This window comes from Sus scrofa, chromosome 6 (genome assembly GCF_000003025.6).
Source record: "Sus scrofa isolate TJ Tabasco breed Duroc chromosome 6, Sscrofa11.1, whole genome shotgun sequence".
NCBI classification, from domain to species: domain Eukaryota; kingdom Metazoa; phylum Chordata; class Mammalia; order Artiodactyla; family Suidae; genus Sus; species Sus scrofa.
In genome coordinates, this window is record NC_010448.4 from 14212784 (window position 1) to 14237495 (window position 24712).

General features: G+C 37.8%; 1 protein-coding gene across 1 annotated transcript in view; it reads right to left on the bottom strand.

Moving 5' to 3' along the window:
- HYDIN (HYDIN, axonemal central pair apparatus protein) overlaps positions 1-24712 on the bottom strand; it is a 412515-nt gene that overhangs the window by 317508 nt on the left and 70295 nt on the right. Inside the window, 4 exon segments of the mRNA XM_021093814.1 lie at positions 1757-1891; positions 5402-5521; positions 18550-18675; positions 20416-20574. Of these exon segments, the coding sequence (XP_020949473.1) occupies positions 1757-1891; positions 5402-5521; positions 18550-18675; positions 20416-20550 (516 nt within the window). The 5' untranslated portion in view covers positions 20551-20574.

Genomic DNA, 24712 nt, shown 5'->3' on the forward strand with positions numbered 1-24712 from the left:
TGGACAACTCTGATGACTGAATTCATCCTGTAACCCACACACCTTTCATGACATAGGACTTTCTTCAGAAAGTTCTGTGGATCCCTTTCTCAGCCAGACTATCTGCAGGTAGAATAATTTTCTAGCAGAAGACATTTTCTCCAGAACAACAAAACAACAAAAAATTAAGGAAAGCCAACTCCTCAATTCTAGCAAGCTTTATATTTCAAGCTGCACAAAGGGTTATTTGTAATCATGCAGAAATGAGTGTGGACGTTGACACCCAAACTAAATTCAAGTACTGTTCTCTTCACAGACAGTATTCAGATATGGAGCCTGGAGAAAAAAACAAGGATTTCAATAACGTATACCCAAAAGTACTATCTTTTTGTTTATTTCAATAGTACCGCAAATAAAATTACAAGTTCATAAACACAACCCAAGACGTAAATAGTAACACTACGATGTGGAAAAATAATAACAGCAGTGTTATTATAATGGAATTTCTAACCACTGGCTAACTGCCATGTGTGGCAGTTCACACTAAATTCCCTATCCCTGCTCTTCAGAAAAGTAGAAACAGTCATGAGAGCAGCAGAAACACTGGTAATGACATTTACAGCAGCATCGGTGATGGAGGAGCAGGGATTCCGAGCCAGTTTACTCTGTCTGCGTTATGCTTTTTTGATTCCAACCGTAATGGCACAATACAGATAAGCACATACTCTTAACATTAGATACAGCCTGACATCTGTGATGCCTATTTAAGTCTTGTGTTTTGTTCTCACTCCTCTCCCTTCCCTACATGTCCCCGCTTTGGCCCTTACAGAGGAAAACTTAACCTACAATTTTGGACTTTAGTAGAAGGTCTGAGGAGACGCCTCCTCCCTTAGTACCCCTGAGCTGATCCTTCCTTCCAAGAGGATCTGGAATTTATACAACTGAGGAGAGTCTGAGAACGGGCTAGATTCTCCAGAGCAGTGGTGGTGTTGGGGGAAGTGGCCTCGTTTTGAACTCAGGCTCTTTCTAGCCGGCCGATGTGCAGACAAGGGTAAGCAGACAGGGTAGGTCTCTGCTTTCAGCTCTAGCCTCTACCGCATGCTTGGGTGGAGCTATTGGTTAGATCGGCCCTTTACTGAGGACTGGTTATCGCTCCATCATTAGGGAGCAGGAGGAGGCCTTATCTGGGCCTCAGGTCTTGGCCACATTCTTTTTCCATTGATGAGTTTGATACCATGATCAATATCTGGATCTTGGGTGTCTCCTTAAAAAGTTAGAGTCTGGGGAGAAGGGATGTTACTATCAAGCTTCCAAAAAGCAATCATCTCCATCCTTTGTCTCGGCTCCCTGCATCTGGACAGCACCTTTCCCTTTGTGGTGTCTCTCTAGCTGTATAGTCTGACATAAATACGCTGAGGTAGATGCCAGGGGCGTATCCAGAAGGACTAGCCTTCTTCACACTCTGGCTACTTGCAGCTCATATAAGCCCTCATCACTGACAATTCTCACTTAATCCCAGGGGTGCACCATCGCCTTCTCTCACCCATCCTTGTTATTCCTCTCACCTCCGTCATCACCACCACCACCACCAGCAGTGACACCATCAATACCACCAGCATCCATACCACCACCAACACCAACATCACCAACAACGGCTACCACCTAAACAACCCCACAACCACCAACACCACAACCAACACCACCACCCATGAATGTTCAAGACTGCAAACTGCTAGTGACAAGCATTCAACCAATTTCTTGCCAGCACTGCTGTTACCTTGTTCTCCTCTGGAGTGAAGAGGATTCGAAATACAGATGGCACTCCTGGAGCTACTTTGTGGCTAATATCTTTGGGGCTGATTACTTTAAAGTAAGGTGAACTTTCCTCAACAATTTTCACCATCCTTGGAATCTGCAAGGAAAACACATAACCATGGCCATCATGCACACGAAAGCAGAAGAAAAAGGGCAGGCTTTGTAGTTATGCGTGAAATCTCCATCAGCAACTTGCTAGCCATATGACTTTGGTTAGGTCTGAACTTCAGTTTCCCATCTATAAAAGGAGAAGACAGTACTTACCTTTACCCCAGTGCCTCACGCAAAGGAAGCACTCAGTGCATTTTCATTTTATTGTTTTATAAGCATTATTATTATTACTCAATTTGACTGTGATTGCAAATATTTATTTTATTATTTAAATGTGACCATCTTCAAAGCTAACTGCTTAAGCATCTAAAACCTCACCCCCACTGTGGAGTTGCTGTGGACTTCCCAACATGTGAGAACTGCTCTGGGAGAAGCAATCATAGTTACTACATGCTTGCTCTGGCTCACCCACTGTTCATGACATGCCACTTGATCTCCACAACCACCTCTGAGCTTCATCACGACTCTTTCTACAGATGAAGAAACAGGCACCGGCCCTGAGCACTCCAGCTTTACCTAGCAATGGTGTTTAGCATCAAGTCTCAGCCTAACTTCACCTGCCCCCTCCATGGGATTGTCCTGTGTAAACACCACTGTGAAACAAGGACCCAGAGGGCAGTACAGTATCCCAAGGCCAGGCTCAGAGAAGCTTCAAACAGCTCCATCCTTTTAAAGTCTTATTCCTCCACTCTGCGTTGCCTCACCCAGAGTACGTATTTCTATATCAGATAGCCTGAGCAATAAGAGAAAGGTAATTGTGAGGAGAACAGGGGGAGGTCAGGGGTGGAAGTCCTGGGAATGCCAGGAAGGAAGAGGATTTTTTTTTAAAGGCTGAAAGAGGGTAGAAGATTAACTATCGTTAAGTATGTCCTAGGAGTCTCAGGTGAAAATAAGGGAAAAACAGCACCCATAACCTCTCAAAGCTGAAACCGAGATGGAGAAGGAAAGAAGAAACACAGAGAGAATTCAGACAGACCCGAAGACTACAGAAGGAAGAGCTAAGGAAGGGATTGTGCAAATCTCATAGGAATAGAACTGGCTTTGCTGGTAAGAGAAATATACAATGGCATTTAAGATGCCATATGAGCTTTCTGGGAATACTTTTAGTGAAAGTATAACTGTGGATTAAAAACTAGAAAGGAAAACAATAGCAATGCTACTAATAATAACAACAACAACGACAGTGATATTATTTAAGTGCTTACTATGTGACATGTACTGAGCTGAGTACTCTACCTCCATTATCTCATTTTATATTCCAAAGAGCTTAGTGAAATGGGTGCTGTTACTATCCTCCTTGCTTGGAGAAGTGAAGTGACTTGTCCAAGGTCTGCAACTGAGAGACAGCGCACCTAGAATCTGCACCCAAAGTAGCCTGACTATGGAGTCTGGGTGTTTCTAATTGTATGCCAGGTAGAATCATGTTATGGCTTATAGAGTGTTCATGGTTTACTTTCAACTTGTGTTTGAGAGGCATAGAGAAACAAAGACCAAACAAGCTCTGTCTTTTGCATCCTGTGCCAGTGAGGAAACAAACAAAAGATAAATGAGACAGAAAATATTTCTAAGTGCCCCAAATTTGTCTGACTCCTTACATATCCAAGAACTAGGAAGCAGAGAAGCAGGCTTACATCAGCCACCTCGAACAAGGGGCCTGGGAGTAACTTGCCCAAGAACAAGCCTGCCTAGCCTAGAGATCTATCTTCTTGTTAGTAATTGAACTTTCCTTGGATGAGACCCTTCCTATCAAGGGGTCATACTCTCACAGTATCTTACCAAAGGTATGAGGTATCCATGGGAACTGAGTGCCCTTTGGCAGATAAGACTTATACAGGCCTCTTAGCCTTGATAAGGATATGCTCACATACACCCACTGACATCATTTCTTGTTTATGGCCAGGAAGCAACAGACAAAGTACTCTTTGGAAAAGCTCCTCTCTGCCTTTAATAGCCTAAAAAGAATTGGAACAAGACTCAAAAAGTAATGGAGGAAGGGAAAAAGAGAACTGAAGTTAGAAACTAAACTGGTTGGCAGTCCTACATGAAAAGAGAGAGCCCTAATTTCTATATAACGTATTTCTTCTTGAGGTCTAGGAATATAACCCTGAAGACCTCAGGTCCTTTTTCTTCTCTCCGCCCAGCCTTTATCTTCTATCCCATGAACTTCTCTTGCTAACACTTCTGCAGCAAAGAACTAAATAGACCATCTTCTCCAAAGTCTGACTTCGCTGTCACTAAATCACCCCCTTGATCTCTGAAAGGCATCACTGATTCCTTTAATGAGCTACTGTACTGAATGTAACTGCAGGTCTTCCCAGTGCCTTGAATTCTTGCACAGTCTTCACTAATTTTCCCTTATTTCTTATACCAGAATTTGGTCTTGACATTCTAAGACTTCTCTAAGTCTTCCTACTTGTCCTTATACCTACATTAGACATGTCTTCCTCCCTGTCTAATTATTTTTTACACTTAGCTGTGCTCCATTCTGACCTTCTTCTTTCTTTCATTATCATTCATGTCAAGTAATCTTCAGGCATTTAATACCTTTTCTTGAAATAAATCCTAATTTCTCTCTGAAGGAAAAGGCATAAGGATGGAGACAAAATCATCAGTTGCAACCACAAAGAAACAAGGTACAGACAGTAGAAGAAGCCATCCAAAACTATCTGCAGACAAAATCTGAAGGCTGTCTGAGGCAGAAGGGAGGAGACAGAAAAGAAAAAAAAAAGATCTTCATTTTTTAAAGTTTTCTTTTTTTAAATTATTCAAATGAAAAACTTTCTTTAAAATACCATGTGCAGAATCTAAATGCATTGGTTCAACAACTGCAGTTCACAAGAGTAGACTCTAACTGGGGAAGTGGTGGCTCTGATGTGAAGTATGTAAACATGAATAGTAATCACCCTGTCTCAAATGAAAACCTAGCCCAAAGGGTCATCATGAGAACTTCATGACACTAACACAGTCAATTATTTTTTGCTTTGTCTCATTTGCTTTTAGGGCTGCACCCAGGGCACATGAAGTTCCCAGGCTAGGGGTTGAATCAGAGCTCCAGCTGCCAGCCTCCACCACAGCCACAGCAACTCGGGATCCGAGTCACCTATTTGACCTACACCAAGCTCATGGCAATGCCAGATCCTTGATCCACTGAGCAAGGCCAGGGACTGAACCCATGTACTCATGGATACTAGTTGCATTCATTTCCTCTGAGCCATATCAGGAACTCCTAATATAGTCAATTCTTTCATCCACAAATGTTAGTGCACATGTTGGGAGTTTACTGTTTCTTGGGTACTGCATGGTACTGAGCATTTAGAAACAAAGCAACCAACACAGTCTCATTTTCATTAAGTTTATAGTCAAAGGGCATGTTTTCATCTATTTTCCTTAGTGTATTAAAGTAAAGAACCTATCTAAGATCCTATAGGATCCCATCTTATTTAGTCCCTTCTTAAATAGCCATTAAAAGTACAGTCATGCAAACAAACATACTCACTTTGTCATTGTTCCTCAAAACCAGTGGAACTTCATAGACTTCACAGGGAGTGTAGTTCTGAAATACAATTTCTGATGGAAAGGGCTGGAATAAGGCTTGGTCCAGATCAATTCCTGGAAACTGCAGTTGAAAGAATAAATTAATTATATAGTCACGCAGTGGAAGAAATGACTGGGGAAGATAAGAAATTATTACATAGACCTATGAATACTAAGAACAAAGGAAACACTCAAAAAGGGATAAATACCACAAATATTATTATAATTAGTATGGTTATTGTCATCAACTTCTTTAATGCAAACTGCAAAAGCCATAAAGAAAGATAAAGGACACTATATAATGATAAAAGGATCAATACAAGAGGAGGATATTACACTCATTAACACATATGCACCCAATATAGGGGCACCTAAATACATAAAACAAATAATAACAGACATAAACAGAGAAACTGATGGGAATACAATAATAGTGGGAGACTTAAACATCCCACTAACATCAATGGAAAGATCTTCCACACAGAAAATGGATAAATCTCTGTTGATAAATCAACAGAGATCCTAAGTGACACAATAGAAAAATGAGACACAATTGATATTTTCAGGACATTGCATACAAAAAAATACCTTTTCAAGTGCACATGTAACATTCTTTACAGTTGACCACATACCATGACATAAAACAAGCCTCAACAAATTTAAGAGGATAGATATTATTTCAAGCATATTTTCTGACAACAGTGGCATGAAACTAGAAATCAACTACAGAAAGAGAAATCAGAAAAAAAATGATTACATGGAGACTAAACGAAAAAACTACTAAAAAACCAATGGGTAAACAATGAAATCAATGAAGAAAATTTTAAATACCTTGAGACAAATGAAAGGAAAATATGACAATAAAAAAACATATGGCTCCGATTAGACCCCTAGTCTGGGAACCTCCATATGCCGCGGGAGCAGCCCAAGAAATGGCAAAAAGACCAAAAAAATATATATATATATATACATATATATATATGGGATTCAGTAAAAGCAGTTCTTAGTTCATAGCCATATAGGCCTTACAACAACAACAACAACAACAAAAACCCACAAATAAACATCCTAACCTACCACCTAAAAGAAATAGAAAAAGAACAAACAAAACCTAAAGTTAGCAGAAGGAAGGCAATAATATAGATCAGATAGGAAATAAAATAGAGGTTAGAAAAAAATCAATAAAACCAAGAGCTACTTTTTTGAAACAGTAAAAAAAATCAACAAACCCTTGGCCAGGCTCACCAAGATGAAAATAGAGAGTATCCAAATAAGCAAAATAAGGGAGAAAGAGGAGAAACAACAACCAATATTTGAGAAAAGAGAGAGAGAGAATACTATATACAATTATATGCCAACAAATTGGACAACCTAGGAGAAATAGACAAGTTTCTAGAAACATAAAGCACACCAAAACAACTGAATCAATAAAAAAAATAATTTGAACAAACTGATCACCAGAATTGAAATAGAATCTATAATTAAGAAAAAACTCCCTGTAAAAAACAATCAGGGGCCAGATGGCTTCACTGGAGAATTGTACCAAACATACAAAAAAGAATTTATAGCAATCCTTCTTAAACTCCTCCAAAAGACTGAGGAGGAAGGAACACACCAAAAGTCATTCTATGAAGCCACTATTACTCTGATACCAAAACCAAAAACAATACTAAAAAAGAAAATTATAGGCCAATATCTTTGATGAATATAGATGCAAAATTACTCAATAAGATATTAGCAAACAGAATCCAACAATACATAAAAAAGATCATGTATCACAATCAATCTGGATTCATCTCAGGATCACAAGAATGGTTCAACATATCAATGTTAAATACCACATTAACAAAAGAAAAGACAAAAACCACACAATCATCTCAAAGGATACAGGAAAAAAAGTGTTTGATAAAATTCAACACCCATTCATGGTAAAAAAACAAACAAACAAACAAACAAACTCTTACCAAAGTCAGTAAGTACAGAGGGAATATATATATCTCAACATAATAAAAGCTCTTTATGAAAAACCTACAGCCAATAAAACATTCAACAGTAAAAAATTCAAAGCCTTCCTTCTAAAATATGGAACAAGAGAAGGATGCTCACTCTCGCCACATCTATTCAACACAGTATTGGAAGTGCTAGCCAAAGCAATAGACAAGAAAAAGAAATAAAAGGTATCCTAATTGGATAAATAGGAAGATAATAGGAAATGACTTGATACTCTATATAGAAAATCCTAAAGACTCCACACAAAAAATACTAGAACTGATAAATTCAGCAAGGTAGCAGGATACAAGATTAACACACAAAAATTGGTTGCATTTCTTTACACTGACAATGAAATATCAGAAAGTTAAAAAAAAACAACCTTTTTAAAATAACTTCAAAAAAAATAAACTACTTGGGAATAAACCTGACCAAGGAGGTAAAAGCTTATATACTGAGAATTATAAAATGTTAATAAAGGAAACTGAAGAAATGGAAACATATCCTGTGCTCTTGGATTGGAAGAATTAATATTCTTAAAATGGCTATAACATCCAAAGCAATCTACAGATCAATGAATTCCTATCAAATTAACCATGACATTTTTCACAGAACTAGAACAAATAATCCTAAAATTTACATGGAACTATAAAAGTGCCAAAGCAATTCTGAGGAAAAAGAGCAAAGCTGTAGGTATAAGCCCTTCCAGACTTTGGGCAATACTACAAAGCTTCATTAATCAAAACAGCATTGTATTGGCACAAAAACAGGCATATGGTTCAGTGGAACAGAATAGAGAGTCTAGAAATAAACCCATACACCTATGGCCAATTAATCTTAACCAAGGAGGCAAGAATATACAATGGAGAACAGACAGTCTTTTCAGCAAGTGGTGCTGCGAAAGCTGGACAGCTACACGTAAATCAATCAAGTTAGAAAGCACCCTCACATCATACAAAAAAGTAAACTCAAAATGGCCTAAAGACTTAACTATAAGAAATGACACCATTAAAATCCTAGAAGAGAACATAGGAAAGACATTCTCTGACATAAATCATACCAATGTTTTCTTAGGTCAGTCTTGCAAGGCAAGAGAAATAAAAGCAAAAATAAACAAATGAGACCTAATGTAACTTCTAAGCTTTTGCCCAGCAAAGTAAACCATAAACAAAATGAAAGAATACCTATGGACTGGGGCAAATATTTGCACCAAGTATTTAATTTCTGAAATATACAAACAGTTGATACAAGTCAATAACAAGAAACAAACACAACCCAATCAAAAAATAGGCAGAAGACCTAAACAGACATTTCTTAAAAAAGGACATACAGATAGGCACATGAAAAGATGCTTATTATCACTAATTATGAAGAAATGAAAATCAAAACAACAATGAGGTACTACCTCACCCCAGTCAGAATGGCCATCATTAAACAGTCTGTGAATAACAAATGCTAGAGAGGGTGTGGAAAAGGGAACCCTCCTACACTGTTGGTGGGAATGTAAATTGGTATGGCCACTATGGAAAGCAGTATGCACATTCCTCAAAAAAACTAAAACTACAGTTACTGTATAATCCAGCAATCATATTCCTGGGCATACATCCAGACAAAACTCTATTGTGAAAAGATACATGCAACCCTATGTTCACAGAAACACTATCCACAACAGCCAAGACATGGAAGCAACCTAAATGTCCATCAACAGATGAATGATAAAGAAGACGTGGTATATATACACAGTGGAATTCTACTCAGCCATAAAAAGAATGAAATAATCCCATCTGCAGCTATGTAGATGGACACAGAAATTATCATACTAAGCAAACTAAATCAGACAAAGGCAAATACCATATGATATCACTTATATGTGGAATCTAAAATATGACACAAACTTATTTGTGAAACAGAAACAGACTTGCAGACATAGAAAGCCAACCTATGGTTAACAAAGGGGAAACAGGGTGGGAGAAGAGTAAATTAGGAGTTTGGGATTAGCAGATACAAACTACCACATATAAAATAAATCTAAAATATATTTTAAAAAAACAAGGTTCTACTGAATAGAATGGGGAACTACATTCAATACCCTGTAATAAACCATAAAGGAAAAGAAAAAAATATTAAATGTCTCCCATTTAATGATCATGTTAGCATAACTTTCATATACCTGAGAAAGACCTGCCTCAACAAAGGATGTGCAAAGGGCAAGTCCAAGAAGAATTCCCTTCTTTATTTCAACGATGAGTGATAATAATAATCACAATGACAAATCAAGCCAGCATCTATACAAAAACACTCAAGAAAACAGAAGAAGCAAATAAAATGTCAAATGAGTATCTACCAGAAAAGTGCCGCCATGAAACAATAAAAATCTTAAATACCACATTTCATCATAAATGCAAAGAACATAATGGAAAAAAAAATCAGAGAGCACAAAGCAAATATTCAAGAGTGCAAGGAATATTAAGCCACCAAAAGAGATGAAAAATTCATGTATTCATTCAATAAATGCTAATAAAGTTTCAAGTATTTTCCATATGTTGAGCATACGGTAGTAAATAAAGTTAACACAGCTCTTGTCTCACGAACCTGAAATGTCTGGGGAAATGAATTAAAAAAAATAAATACATAATATGAGGTCAGGCAGCCTTTCTTCATAAGGCTATGAAGACAACCAAACCAGGACAGAGTGAATGGGAGGTGGTTGCTCCTTAAAACAGGCAGTCAAGGGATGGTCTCTCTGAGAAAATGACCTGAAGCAAGTGATGCAAAGACATGAGACAACAGCATTGCAGTCAGAGGGAAGAACAAGTGCGAAGATGGCAGAGGAGTAAAATGTCACATGCACCTTCTCCCAAAAAAACACACCTATGAGTAAAACGATTCACACAGAACAGAAGAACTTAAACCTCCAAAAAAGGGCAAGAAACCCTCCACATGACTGGGTCAAACAAAAAAAAAAAAAAAAAAAAAAAAGAGAGAGAGAGAGAGAGAGAGAAAGGAATCAGATGAAACTAGCACTCCTGAGAGGGAGCTGATAAGGGCAAAGCAGAGGGAAAGCTGCATAGATCATATGCACCACCGTCCCAGACACCACAGCCTGAGACACTCGGATCGGGGGCTAGGTGCTGAGACTCAGGCTCCAGAGGTCAGTTCTGGGGAGAAGACTAGGGTTGGCTGGGTGGGGACAGTCTGAGAGGTTAGGGAGCGGTGCACCATGGGCTGGGGAGTAGAATGCCGCAGCCAAGAGAACCCTGGAGGAGGTCTGGGCCCACAGGAGAAGCAAGATGCCATTGTTGGGGAGGGCAAGAGAAGGAAATGCGGACCTCCATAGGAATCTCTTCCTATACAGGCACAGGCTCTCAGAGTGTGGGGTGCCTCTGGCGCAGGCTACAGGTGGTGAGAGGCCATTTGCTTGGGCTATGGGAGACTGGCCACCTCATGTGTAGGTTTCAGGTGGCTGGGCACATCTTGTGTGGGCTAAGGGTAGCCAGGGGGTTGGGGGGGGGCTAAGCACAACATGGTGCCTCTTGAGTGATCTACAGTCACTGGGAACAAACCATAGCAGTCATCTCAGAAACCAGAGGGAGGTGTGGCCTGCATCACTAGGGGTCTGTGAACAGGTTACACCTGCAGCCCCAGTCACCTCAGATGTTGGCAAAAAAGAGGGCACTGCACCCAAGCACCACCCATTGTTGCTCTCACTGCCCTGGGAACACATCTTCCCTGCAGCTGCCACTGCCAAATGCTCTGGGCAGCACCCACACATGCCTGATCACTGTCACTTACCAGTACCTGCAACTAGGAGCAGACTGTGTAGCACATCCTGCATGGGCTAAGCATGACAGGGTGCTTCCTGTGTGGTATACAGGTGTCAGGGGCAAACCACTGCAGTTATCTCTGACTCCAGAGGTGGGCATGGCCTGCCACCACTAGGGGTCTATGAACAGGCACCACTCGCAGCCCCAGTCACCTCAGAGGGCACCATAGAGGAGGGCATTGTGACCAAACACTACTTCTTGTTGCTCTCACTCCCCTGGGAACACACACACCCTGCCAATGCCACTGACAAATGCCCCAGGCACCATCTAAATCTGCCTGAGGCTCATGACCACTTCCCAGGGCCCTGCAACTAGGCGTAGCCTGCACCGTCTTCCTGCAGGTCCTTTCTACTATCAAGAACCCAGCAACCAGGCACCGACTCCTAGCTCTACCCAGTGCCTCCTTCTCCCTGGAAACACACACGGCATCCTGGGGATAACAGCCTGATAACATTGAAGACAGAGACAGCAAATATCCAAACTCCCGTGCCAAAAATAAATAGTAACCCCCCACAAAGTACAAAGGGGCACTCATGCATAGAAATAGCCCTACAAGACTACAGTTTGATTTCCCTAAACTCAGAGAAAAAGAAAAAAAAATAAGTGAAATAAAGAAGCTCAGGAACCATTCCCAGTTAAAAGGACAGGAGAACTCACCAGAAGCAGCAAACAAGGAAACAGACCTCTTCAGTCTAATAAATACTGAGCTCAAGAGGGAGATAGTGAAAATACTGAAGGGATTAAGGGTGAGTATGAAGGAATTAAGAGTGGATATAAACAGTAATGCAGATTACTTTAGAAAGGGACTAGATAATATAAGGAGGAGCCAAAAAATTATAAAATTCATTTGCAGAGACACGAACTGAGCTAATGGCACTAAAGAGCAAATGAATAATACGGAAGAACGAATTAGTGACTTGGAAGACAGAATAATGGAAATCACCCAATCAGGACAGCAGACAGAAAACCAAATGAAAAAATATGAAAGCAATATAAGAGATCTATGGGATAATATAAAGCAGGCCAATCTATGCATAATAGGAATTCCAAAAGAAGAAGAAACATAAAAGGGGATAGAAAATTATTTGAAGAAATTATGTCTGAAAACTTTCCAAATCTAAAGATACAGGAAGCACAGAGGGCCCCAAATTGAACCCAAACAGGCCCACACCAAGACATCTTATAATAAAAAGGCCAAAAGTTAAAGAGAGGATTCTAAAGGCAGCAAGAGAAACACAAAGTGTTAATTACAAGGAAACTCCATACAGCTATCAGCTGATTTCTCTACAGAAACACTATAGGCCAGAAGAGAGTGGCAGATATAGCCAAAGTTCTAAAAGGGAAAAATTTGCAGCCTCGAATACTCTACCCAGCAAGAATATCATTTAAAATAGAAAGAGAAATAAAGAATTTTTCCAACAAACAAAAGCTAAAAGAGTACAGCAACACTAAAACCCATTCAAAAGAAATACTGAAAGGGCTTCTCTAAATAAAAAAGAAGTAAGAAGAAAGAGGATGGAGGAAATCACGACTGAAAAGCAATCACTTAAGCCAGTTTACAGATTTAAAAGGAAAAAAAAAAACCTATTGTAAAAGTGATGATAAACGTAAGAAACAGCAAAAGGACAAACATGAAGATGTTAAAAAACGACTTCAAATCATAGAATGTCGGAAAGTAAGAAAATCTAGACTCTTTTTTTTTTTTCTATAATATGTTTGAACCTACATGACTGTCAGGCTAAAGCAAGCAGATATAGGAAGGGGTTAACATACTTAAAAAACAGGGAAACCACAAATAAAAACCAAACATTACATTCACAAAAACTAAAAAGAAAAGGCACAAGCATAAAATAAATGGAAATCATTAAAAAAAAGGGGGGGGAACAAAGGAGAAACATAGAATCAACTGGAAAACAAGGTTTAAAAAGGCCATAAATACATATTTATTGATAATTACCTGAAATGTCAATGGACTGAATGCCCCAATCAAAAGACACAGAGTGGCAGACTGGATAAAAAAAGCAAGAGCCTACAAATAAGCTGTCTACAAGAGACTCACTTTAGGGCAAAGGACACAAATAGATTGAAAGTGAGGAAATGGGAAAAGATACTTCATGCCAATGGGAAAGCCAGGAAAGCAGGAGTTACAATACTCATACCAGTACAAATAAACTCTAAAATGAAGGCCATAAGGGTTCCCATCGTGGCTCAGTAGTTAACAAATCCGACTAGGGACCATGAGGTTTCGGGTTCGATCCCTGGCCTCGCTCAGTGGGTTAAGGATATGGCATTGCCATGAGCTGTGGTGTAGTTTGCAGATGCGGCTCGGATTCCTCGTTGCTGTGGCTCTGGTGTAGGCCAGTGGCTACAGCTCCAATTAGAACTCTAGCCTTGGAACCTCCATATGCTGTGAGTGCGGCCCTAGAAAAGGCAAAAAGACAAAAATAAATAAATAAATAAAAGAAGCACTGTAAAGAGACTAAAGAGAACCTAAAACTTATAAAAAATTTTTTTTAATTAAAAAAAAACAAAGGCCATAAAGAAACACAAAGAAGGACTCTATTTAATATAAAAGGAGCCATTCAAGAAGAGGATATCACACTTGTCAATATATATGCCCCTAATATAGAAACACACAGATACATACAACAAATACTAGTAGACATAAAAGGAGAAATTGATGGAAATACAATAATAGTAGGGGATTTTAACACCCCACTCACATCAAAGGACAGATCCTCTAAACAGAAAAATCAATAAGGCGACAGGGATACTAAATGACACAATAAAAAAGTTAGACTTAATTGACATTTTCAGGACTTTACATCCAAAAAAATCAGAATATACATTATTTTCAAGTGTACGTGGAACATTCTCAAGGATTGACCATGTACTGGGGCATAAAACTGACCTCAACAAATTTAAGAGTACAGAAGTTATTTCAAGTATCTTCTCTGACCACAATGGCATAAAACTAGAAATCAACCACAAGAAAAGAAATGAGGAAAAAAATGACTACAAGGAGACTAAACAACATGCTATGAAAAAAAAAAAAACAATGGGTCAATAAGGAAATCAAAAAAGAAATTTAAAAAACACCTCAAGACAAATGATAATGAAGACACAACCATTCAAAATCTACAGGATGCTGCAAAGGCAGTGCTTAGAGGGAAATTCATGGCAATACAGGCTTTCCTCAAAAAAGAAGAAAAATCTCAAATTGACAACTTAACAACACCACTTAAGCAAATTAGAAAAAGAATAAACAAAACCTAAAGTCACCAGAAGGAAGGAAATCATAAAGATCAGAGAGGAAATCAACAAAATAGAGATTCAAAAAAAATAGAAAAAAATCAAAGAAACCAAGAGCTGGTTCTTTGAAAAGGTAAACAAAATTGACAAACCTCGGGCCAGACTGACCAAGAAGAGGAGTAAAAAACCCAAATAAACAAAATAAGAAAAGAAAAAGAAGAAATCTCAATGGATACTGCAGAAATACAAAAAACTGTAAGAGAATACTATGAACCATTATACGCCAACGATTTGACAACCTAGAAGAAATGGACAACTTTCTAGCGACTTATATCCCACCAAAACTAAATCAAGAAGAAATAGATCAACTGAACAGACCAATCACTAGAAATGAAATTAAATATGTAATAAAAACCCTCCCTACAAACAAAAGTCCAGGACCAGATAGCTTCACAAGCGAATACTACCAAACTTACAAAGAAGAAATTATACCCATCCTTCTTAAACTTTTCCAAAAGGCTGAAGAAAAAGGAACACACCCAAAGACTTTCTATGACACCACCATCACTCTAATACCAAAATCAGACAAAGATACTGCCAAAAAAGAAAATTAGAGGCCAATATCTTTGATGAATATAGAGGCAAAAATTCTCAACAGAATTTTAGCCAACTGAATCTAACAAAATATAAAAGAAGATCATACACCACGACCAAGTAGGAATCATTCCAGGTTCACAAGGATGGCTCAACATACACAAATCAATCAATGCCATACACCACATTAACAAAGGTCAAAAACCACATGATTATCTCAATAGATGCAGAAAAAGCATCTGACAAAGTCAAATATCCATTCATAATAAAAACTCTTACCAAAGTGGTATGGAGGGAACATACCTTAACATAATAAAGGCCATTTATGACAAAACCACAGCAAGTATAATACTCAATGGAGAAAAGCTGAAAACCTTCCTGCTAAAATCTGGAACAAGACAAGGATGCCCATTCTCACCACTCTGATTCAACATAATATTGTTAAGTCCCAGCCACAGCAATCAGACAAACAAAAAAAGCAAAAGCATCCAAGTTGGAAGAGAAGAAGTAAAATTGTCACTGTATGCAGATGGGATGGTACTATATATAGAAAACCCTAAGGACCCACACAAAAACTACTGGAAATGGTCAATGAATTCAGCAAGGTAGCAGGATATAAGATTAACATTCAGAAATCAGTTGCATTTCTGTACACTAAAAATGAAGTATTAGAAAAGGAATACAAAAATATAGTACCTTTTAAAATGATACCCCCCAAAATCAAATACCTAGGAATAAACCTGACCAAGAAGGTGACAGACTTACATGCTAAGAACTATAAAATATTAATCATCAAGGAAATTAAAGAAGATTCAAAGAAATTGAAAGATATTCCATGGTCCTGGGCTGGAAGAATTACTATTGTAAAAATGGCCATGCTATTGAAAGCAATCTATAGATTCAATGCAATGCTTTTCAAACTACCCATGACATTTTTTTTTTCTTTTGCCATTTCTTGGGCTGCTCCAGGGGCATATGGAGGTTCCAAGGCTAGGGGTCAAATTGGAACCATAGCCGCCAGCCTACACCAGAGACACAGCAATGCGGGATCCAAGCTGAGTCTGCAAACTACACCTCAGCTCATGGCAACGCCGGATCCTTAACCCACTGAGCAAGGCCAGGGATAGAACCCACAACTTCATGGTTCCTAGTTGGATTCGTTAACCATTGACCCACGACAGGAACTCCACCCATGACATTTTTCATGAGAAGTTCTGAGAAGTGGTTTCACTGAAGAGATAGTTGTGAAGGCAGAGTGTACTAGCACGTATTGTTGGATTTCATAGCAGAGGTGAGAGAAACAGAGGTGTCAGAGAAAACTCCAAGGTTTTTGGCCTGAGAAAAATGTATAAATGGGGGTGCTACATGCCGGAGGGAGGAAAAACAAAAGAGGAACGATTACTTCTCTAGGAAAGGGATGTAATGCAAAAATGAGATCTTAAAGATATTAAGTTTAAGCTGCCAATCATACATTGAGCTGAATATAAGATCCAGAGTTCGGGGGCTAGGCCATATCAGGAGATGGAATTACCAAAGTCATCATTTAAAAGGTGAAATTTAAAGGATTGTTCCTACAAGGGATCACCTAAGGAGTGAGTTCAGGAGAGAAAGAAGTTTAAGGACCTGGGGAGCTACAATGTTTAGTGATCAGGAAGAGGAGGAAGATCCAACAGATAAGAAAAAGGCAAGTGAATAAAAAGGTACAAAAAAGACAAAAAAAAAAAAAAAAGATGCTGTGTACAATGCTGTGAGACAACCCAGGTGTGTTGAACTGGCCAAGTTTAAGAATGACTTTTAAGAGAAACACAAATACACATACAACTCAAAGTAAGGGATACAGAGGATAAGCTGATGAGTATAATTACAATGAAATGTAAATGAAAAGGAAGTTTAATGGGTTAGAGAGGAAATATGAGACATAGAAGGCAGACAAAGAAGGTCCAGCATATTCACAATTGATATCCCTAAATAAAAGAACCAAAATGGGCATGAAAAAATACTTGATAATTCAAAATATTTCTAGAAATAAAATAAGGGTACATAGTGTCTCAGGAAAAATTGAGTCACATCCTAATAAAATTATTGGACATTAAATAAAAATTAACAATCTTTGGGCATAGAAGCTAAAAGATTAGAGCATCAGCAGTAGGGGAAATAAAGATGGCTTCCTACTTGCACTCCATCATTTAAAGCCAGAAGGTAATGGACACAATGTCTGCAAAGCTCTTATGGGGAGAACGTGTGACCCAAGAATTTTACATCCAAAATTTAAGCCTGCAGTTCATCTATAAAGGCAATAGGCAAATACTGTCAAACATATACCATCAGGGAAATATAGTTTCCATAAGCTCTTTTTGAGGAAATTAAAAGAGGATGACTCTCACCCAGATAAGAAACAAATGAAACTTTCCAAAATAAAGTAAAAGTACCTGAGTTGAAAGAAGAAAGAGGAGAGACAATGAGACGTGGAATACTAATTTCCTCATCTTAATAGTAGGAGTCAACATGCATTAAAGCACATATATACAAGCAGTACACAGAACAATATGCATACTCTGGTCTTAGTTATGCTATGGGAAAGGAGCAAATTCATCCTAGTAAGGATGAATCACCTTGGGGGAAAGCTGTGTTCCCTGCCCTCAAAGTTAGAGGGTAATGATGGGGAAGAAAAGAAACAAGAACTAAAGCTGGCAGTGTCCAGAAGAAGAGTAAATTTTTTGCATAGCCTAGGCAGGCGAGGCAATGGCATGACCATGAGATCAAAAGAGCCTGAGGAAATTCACTTGTCATGTGGGAAGTAACTGTGAAACACCCTCAGGAATAGCTGGGGAATCCTTCAGAGGAGGCTCATCTCTAGCAGGTCAACTCCTGGAGGCGCAAACTCTAAGGTGAAGCATATAATTCAAGAAATTAAATAAAAAGTAGGAAATAAAATCTTACTTTATAATCACATGCTCCTAACGCCTGGAAAAATGGTTTACACCAGATTACAGACACATGTTAAAACAGCTATTCTTTAGAGACTAAAAAGGATGCATTTGTTACTGGAAATGAGCCAGAATAGACAAAAACGCCTATTTTGAAATAAACCAGTCCTCTTTCTTTCTGTCTAGTAATGACAGCTCAGGTAAGGATGGATTTCTTGTACTAGGAAGATAACCTCACAAGGCTTGGCTGATATAACTCTTGGAATTACTCCTATTCTATAAACAATAGTGTCTAGAAGTAGCTAAGGAAGAAATGTGACTAATCAAAAGTTATTTGTACCCTGTAATTCTTTTAATATCAAATTAAAGATAGCAGGATCAAGAGAGGTAGAAAGAGAATATATAAGACAATTCCAGTAAGGGACTGCTTGGCCCAGAAACAATAAGTATTGCTTAGCCTTGTTCTGGAATATTCAAATTTTTCAGGGCCTACTTCATATACAAGTATGACAGAAAGCAGCTACCTTTTGCTGTGTTGTTTCTCCCATATCTAAAAGTTCAATGATCTGCGGTCGGCACATTATACGTGTATGAGCCAGTCTCTGTTCTGTGGTGAGGGACATTTCCTTCAGGAACTCTGAAGGCGTCAGCTAGAATTTAAAACAAGAGGAGTCAAAGATTCATACATGGTTATACTGAAAAAATGTTTTCATAAGTGCCAGTAATGAATAATTTGTGTTTGCAGCTTTTAGGATAATTCTGGAACGCGACTAAGTTCCCTTATAAAATATTCATAATAACTAAATAATATAAGCAAAGTACCCATGCACTTCTGAGCTCTTTGCACAATAATTTGAAATGACATGTGGTTGCTGTTTCCTTATGATATGGAAGGAATCACACAAAAGTACTGGAGGAGAGGAGAGGGAGGTCAAGAAATTGCACAAGAACATGTCTAAAGAGCTTAACATGTATGCTCAGAAGTGCATAAAACTCTAGGTTTCCAAAAATCACTTATGGGCTTCAGAGCTAAGGGGTCTGAAACATTTCTCAACTGAAGATACAACATGCAAGTAAAGCTTTGGGGTGTTTATCAAGTGATATCAGGTTAAAGAGAAATCATATAAAATGTAAAGGATCTGAGAGAGGTGACTGCACTGCATGGAAGTGAGTTTGAACATTTTAGAAATCACAAGAGCACATTCAGACCTCGTTTTAAATGAGCTCTAAGCCAATCAGATGCGGCAGCCAGTCACCTCCACATACCCACATAAAAACGTAATATGCCTTAACACTTTCTAATGTTAGGTGAGAAAAAATGTAACCTATCAGTTGAATAAAATCATTTAAGTAAGGTCTTAACTGTTGTTTTGGAATGTTCACTTTGTTTCAGGGCCTACTTTATATGCAAAGAGATTGTGATCACTGGCAGCAACATAATGCTTAACTATGAGCCAAGACTTTTTAAAATACTCAGGGGTGTATAATTTAGCTGATTCATTTTGTCTTGGGTTAAAATCGATGCTCTTCAAATTCCCCACAAAATTAATTTCTGTGGTCGATTCCACTAACTGAAGGCATATTTCTTATATAGATTCCAACTTGGTTTTTTAAGGTTCTTTTTGATTGGAACACAGATTAGAATGCTACAATGGTAAGAGGTATCAGCTGTGTTATGATTTAAATAAAAATAAACTCTTAAAAGCAAAAAGGAAGGAATTACTTTAAATATGAAACAATAACAACCACAAAAGAAAATGATGATTTTATTTTTCTAACCGAAACATAGCTTGAGACTAGCTTTTAAAATGCAGTGAATACTATCTTTAACATTTTCAATTTCTACTGATAGTTCCTATGGCATGTAGTTTATAATTCAGTTCTCACCCAATGACTAGAATTCATTAAAAATGTAATTATTTTCTATCTTAAAGGACAAGAAAATTTATGCATTTTTCCTAGATATGATACAGTCATCACTTTAATGATCTTTGTTCTATAAATACACAAAAATGATTCTTGCTGATCAACCAGTAATTATTTATGTTAAATCAATGAAATTCTGATATTTGACTGGTTTTGTATTACATAAATGTCAGGTTCTTAGGATTCAAGCTATTACTGAGAAAAACAATCATTTGCTTGCATAGCCTTATTTCAGCTGATTAGTTTAAGAAATTTAAGCCTCTATTTGATGTATGTAATTTCAAACATTTTCCCGGCCTGAAAAGATAACTATGCTCTGCATTAAGTAAACATGTTAACTACATTGATATTAATTATCAGCCAGTAATTCTCTGATATTCTGAGAATGCCAAATAACAACTGTCATTCTCCTCAGAAGAAAGACTGAATTAAGTATTTTACTCTGAGATTCTCTCATACATTACCATTCGATTTACTTCTTCTTCTGTAACCACCTTCGGACTCAGAGGTGGCAAAATCTTGCTTTGGAATCCTTTAAGCATTCTGACTAACCCCATCTGAACAGCCCCCATGGACTCCTCAAGACTTCTACTTGCCATTTTTAGTTATTTCCTTTGTTTAACCTAAGAGTAAAAAAAAAATACAGTTAATTCCTGAATACAGGTCATATTTTTCAAAGCTTTGTTAAATTACAGAAGGTTTAGAAAATACTAATCTTCAAAATATATCCACTGCTTGGAACAAATGCCTTAAGTGAAGGAGTCCATTCTATTAACCTGTCTAGATTAAGCTTTATCTGAAAGTCTAGGATCCCTTTTGGACAAAGCACATAATTACTTGCTAATCTCAGAATAAACAGGAAAACACAAGCAGTTCCTACATTTCGGTATTTTAAACTTCCCTGGATAAACAAACAAAAGCTGCTCAATAAATATACTTCACAGTCTGCTACTTTATCTGCTTGGCAATTCTTTCTCATGACACCCTTCAAAAAGAATAACATAAGGCTTCAGGCCTTTTGTGAACTGGGCAGAAAATTGAAAAAGTCAGTATGATGATACAGCAAAGAATTTTCTGAAAAATTTTTGAAGTTTATGATCATAAATAAGATCTTAAACAGCTACCCAATACCTCCAAATCAAAACATCATCAAATATGGTATCTCCTCTTTGTACGTATTTCCTTACATTTGCAACTTTAGGGGCCCATTTATGACTAAGGGATTTCCATTTGCAGTAACAGCAGGCTAGGTTGCTCAACCTGGTGCCAAAAAAACAAAAAAAACAAAAACCAAAAAAACTTAATACTAACTCAAATAAAAAACCTTAAAATCATTAAAAGTTCAAAAGACAGTAAGGCACTGACACAGCAAAACAGAAGGGAAAACAGTGCATAAAGGAAAATAGATTTGAATGAAAATGTAATAAGGTACATGGAAATAAATCATGAAAATACCCAAAGAAATGCATATGAAATTTTGAAAGAGGAGAAAAGATTACAGAAAAAATTACTGAAATAGAAGACAAAGGAATTCTAACATGTTTTTACTGGAGCCCATAAAGAAGAAAAATAAAGTCTTGAAGGGGCACTGATATTTAAAATTATAATCCAAGAAAAATTTTCAGTGGAATTCCTGCTGTGGAGCATGGGTTAAGAATTCAACTGCAGTGGTCCAGGTTGCTATGGGTATGTTGGTCCAGTGTAATAGATCAAAGGATCTGGGCCCTGCTGCTCAGATTCAGTCCCTGGCCTGGGAACTTCCATATGCCTGGGTACAACCATCTTAAAAAAAAAGAAAAGAAAAGGAAGAAAATAAAAATTTCCAGAAAAAACAATCCAAAGGGACCAGTAGCTACCCAGGAACACTGAGCCAAAATAATCAACTCTTAGTCATAGCTTAGAAGAACTACTAGACTAAAGAATTTTTAAGTCTTCATGGTCTCTAGGCAAAAAGTCAAAATAACATACAAGGGCAAGAGAATTAGATGTCATTAGATTTTGTAAGAGCAACCTACAAAATGGGGAAATGGAAGAGCAGCATTTTCCAAAGACTTTAAAAAGCAAGAGCCCAGGATTTTATAAGCAGCCAAGTTCTCCTTCCATGATCGAGTCTACAGCGAAAGGAATTCTGAACATGCAGAAGCCCGGGGAATATTATAAACATGTTGCCCCCCTCTGAAGGATATACTAGAGGATGGGCTTCACCCAAACAAAAGATGACTGGGGAACTTCAGCAAAATATTAGTATCTCATATATTTAATTGCAGAGCTAAGATTAAAATAAAGCCAAAGACATGAAAAGAAGTGAATTTCAAAATTATATTTTCTGACAAAGTATGAAAGTACAATTTTACATGAAAAGAAAAACAAAGCTGAAAAGTAAAAAGATTATTAACAAAGTAATAGGTGGTCAAACTGTTTAACCACATAGAATAAAGGAGGACTAGGGAATTAGGGCAGAAAGCCCCTACTGAGGGCAGTCCATGATACCTATTTCCAAACATTCATGTATTTATATAATCCCCTCCCCTTGGGTGTGGGCTGCACTTAGGTATTCTAATAAATACAATACAGCACAAGTGATGGATGTTACATCTGAGAGTACAAAGATTTCATTTCATCTTTTCTTTTTTGTCTCTTTCTATCTCCAACCCTTGGAAGTTGCTCAGTTATTTTTTGTTTTCTGTCTTGCATGGATCTGACACTTTTGGAGAGTGCCTGTCTTCTTTTTTTTTAAATAACATTCCTCAGTTTGGGGTTATCTGCTGTCTGCCCCAATTAGACTGAAGCTACGTATGACTAGAAAGGATGCCAAATGTGCTCTTTCTCAGTGCCCCATGTTGGAGGACACACGAGACCTATGTGTCTTATTACTGGTGATGTTACCCTTGATTGACTGTCTGAGGAGGTGTCTGCCAGGTTTCTTCCCTGGAAGTTTACTGGGTTTTGCTTTGTAGTTATTAGTGCACTAATTTATTACTTTGGTGTTCTAACAGTGGTTTTCTTTTTTTTTAAGATTTTAATTTTTTCCATTTTAGTTGATTTGGTTCTATCTTGGGCAATATCTGGCTCGGCTCTTTCTTGGATCACCAGCTGCCACACTGTAAGCACGTTCAGTAAACCTATAGAGAGGTCCATGTGGTAGGGAACCATGGCCTGCCAGCAAAGACATGAGTGCACTTGGCGGTGGATCTTCTGAGGCCTGCCAACAGCCACGTGAATGAAAGCAGAGTTGCCAGCCCCAGTTGAGCCTTGAGATGACTACAGTCTGGGCCAACAGCTTGACTGGAGATGCATGAGAGACCCCAAGTAGGAGGCACCCAGCTAAGCTTCTCTTAGTTTCCTGACCTACAGAAACTAAGAAAGCAAATATTCACTGTTTTAAGCTATTAATTTGGGGATAATTTGTTATACAGCAATAAATAACAACATAGGCTCTATCAAGGGTTTATATGTAAAGAAAAGTACTGAATGTAAAGATAAACCTTCCTAAATACCAAAAGTAATTTTAGAAAAAGCAAATAAGATACACTAGAGAAAGATAAAGACTCGTATATAATATACATAATCATTACAATATAAAATAATACAGGCATTGTGATGTCACCAACAAGGGTGGTTGCCAAATTCAGTCCCCCTCACAAAAGACCAAGTAGCAATTATCCATAAACAAGACCTTTCTGTGAAAGTATCAGGACCAAGGGTGAGACTGAAGCGTCTTCTTGGACCAGAGACACAGAAAGCCCTCTAAAACATTTTTTAAGTAAAATAAGCCAGTCACAAAAAGCCACATATTGTATGAGTTTATTCACATAAAGTGACCAGGACAGGAAAGTCTCTAGAGAGTAGATTAGTGGTTGCTTAGGTCTGGTAGGAATGAAAAATATTGGGGTGATAATTTTAAAATATGGGATTTCTTTTTGAGATGATGAAAATGTTTAAAATTGACTGTGGTGATGATTGCACCTGTTTGTGAATGTACTAAAAACTGTTGGATTGCATGTATACTTTAAATGGGTGGATTGTGTGGTGAACTTAATGTGAATTATATCTCAATAGAGTTGTTAAAAAGAAATTTTAAAACATATTTTGGCCACACCCACAGCATAGAGACGTTTCCAGGCCAGGGATATCAGGGACAATGCTGCATCCTTAACCTGCTGTACCACCAGAGAAATCCCTAAAACATTTTTTAAAATTAATTCTTAGAAAGTGAAAACTAACTGAAACAAATGAACTTTGCTGTTTATCAGGTCAGTGTCATAACCATAAAAATAAAACAATTATTCTAACCTACCTTAAAACAGAGCTTTTGTCTATATATGTTCAATGGATAGTAGGCTCATTGTTGGTCATTATATTAACAATAAGAACCACCATGTGATCCAGCAATTTCACTCCCAGGCATACACCTGGTCAAAACTTCCATTCAAAAAGATACATGCACCACTATGTTCATTGCAGGACTATTCACATTAGTCAAAACATGAAAACACCTAAATGTCCATTAACAGTTACATGAATTAAGAAGATATGGTACATATATACAATGGAATACTACTCAGCCATAAAAAAGAACAAAATAATGCCATTTGCAGTACCATGGATAGAACTAGAGACACTCATACTAAGTGACATAAGTCAGAAAGAGAAAGACAAATGCCACATGGTATCACTTATATCTGGAATCTAATATATGACACAAATGAACCTATCTCCAGAAAAGAAACAAACTCATGGACTTGAAGAACAGACTTGTGG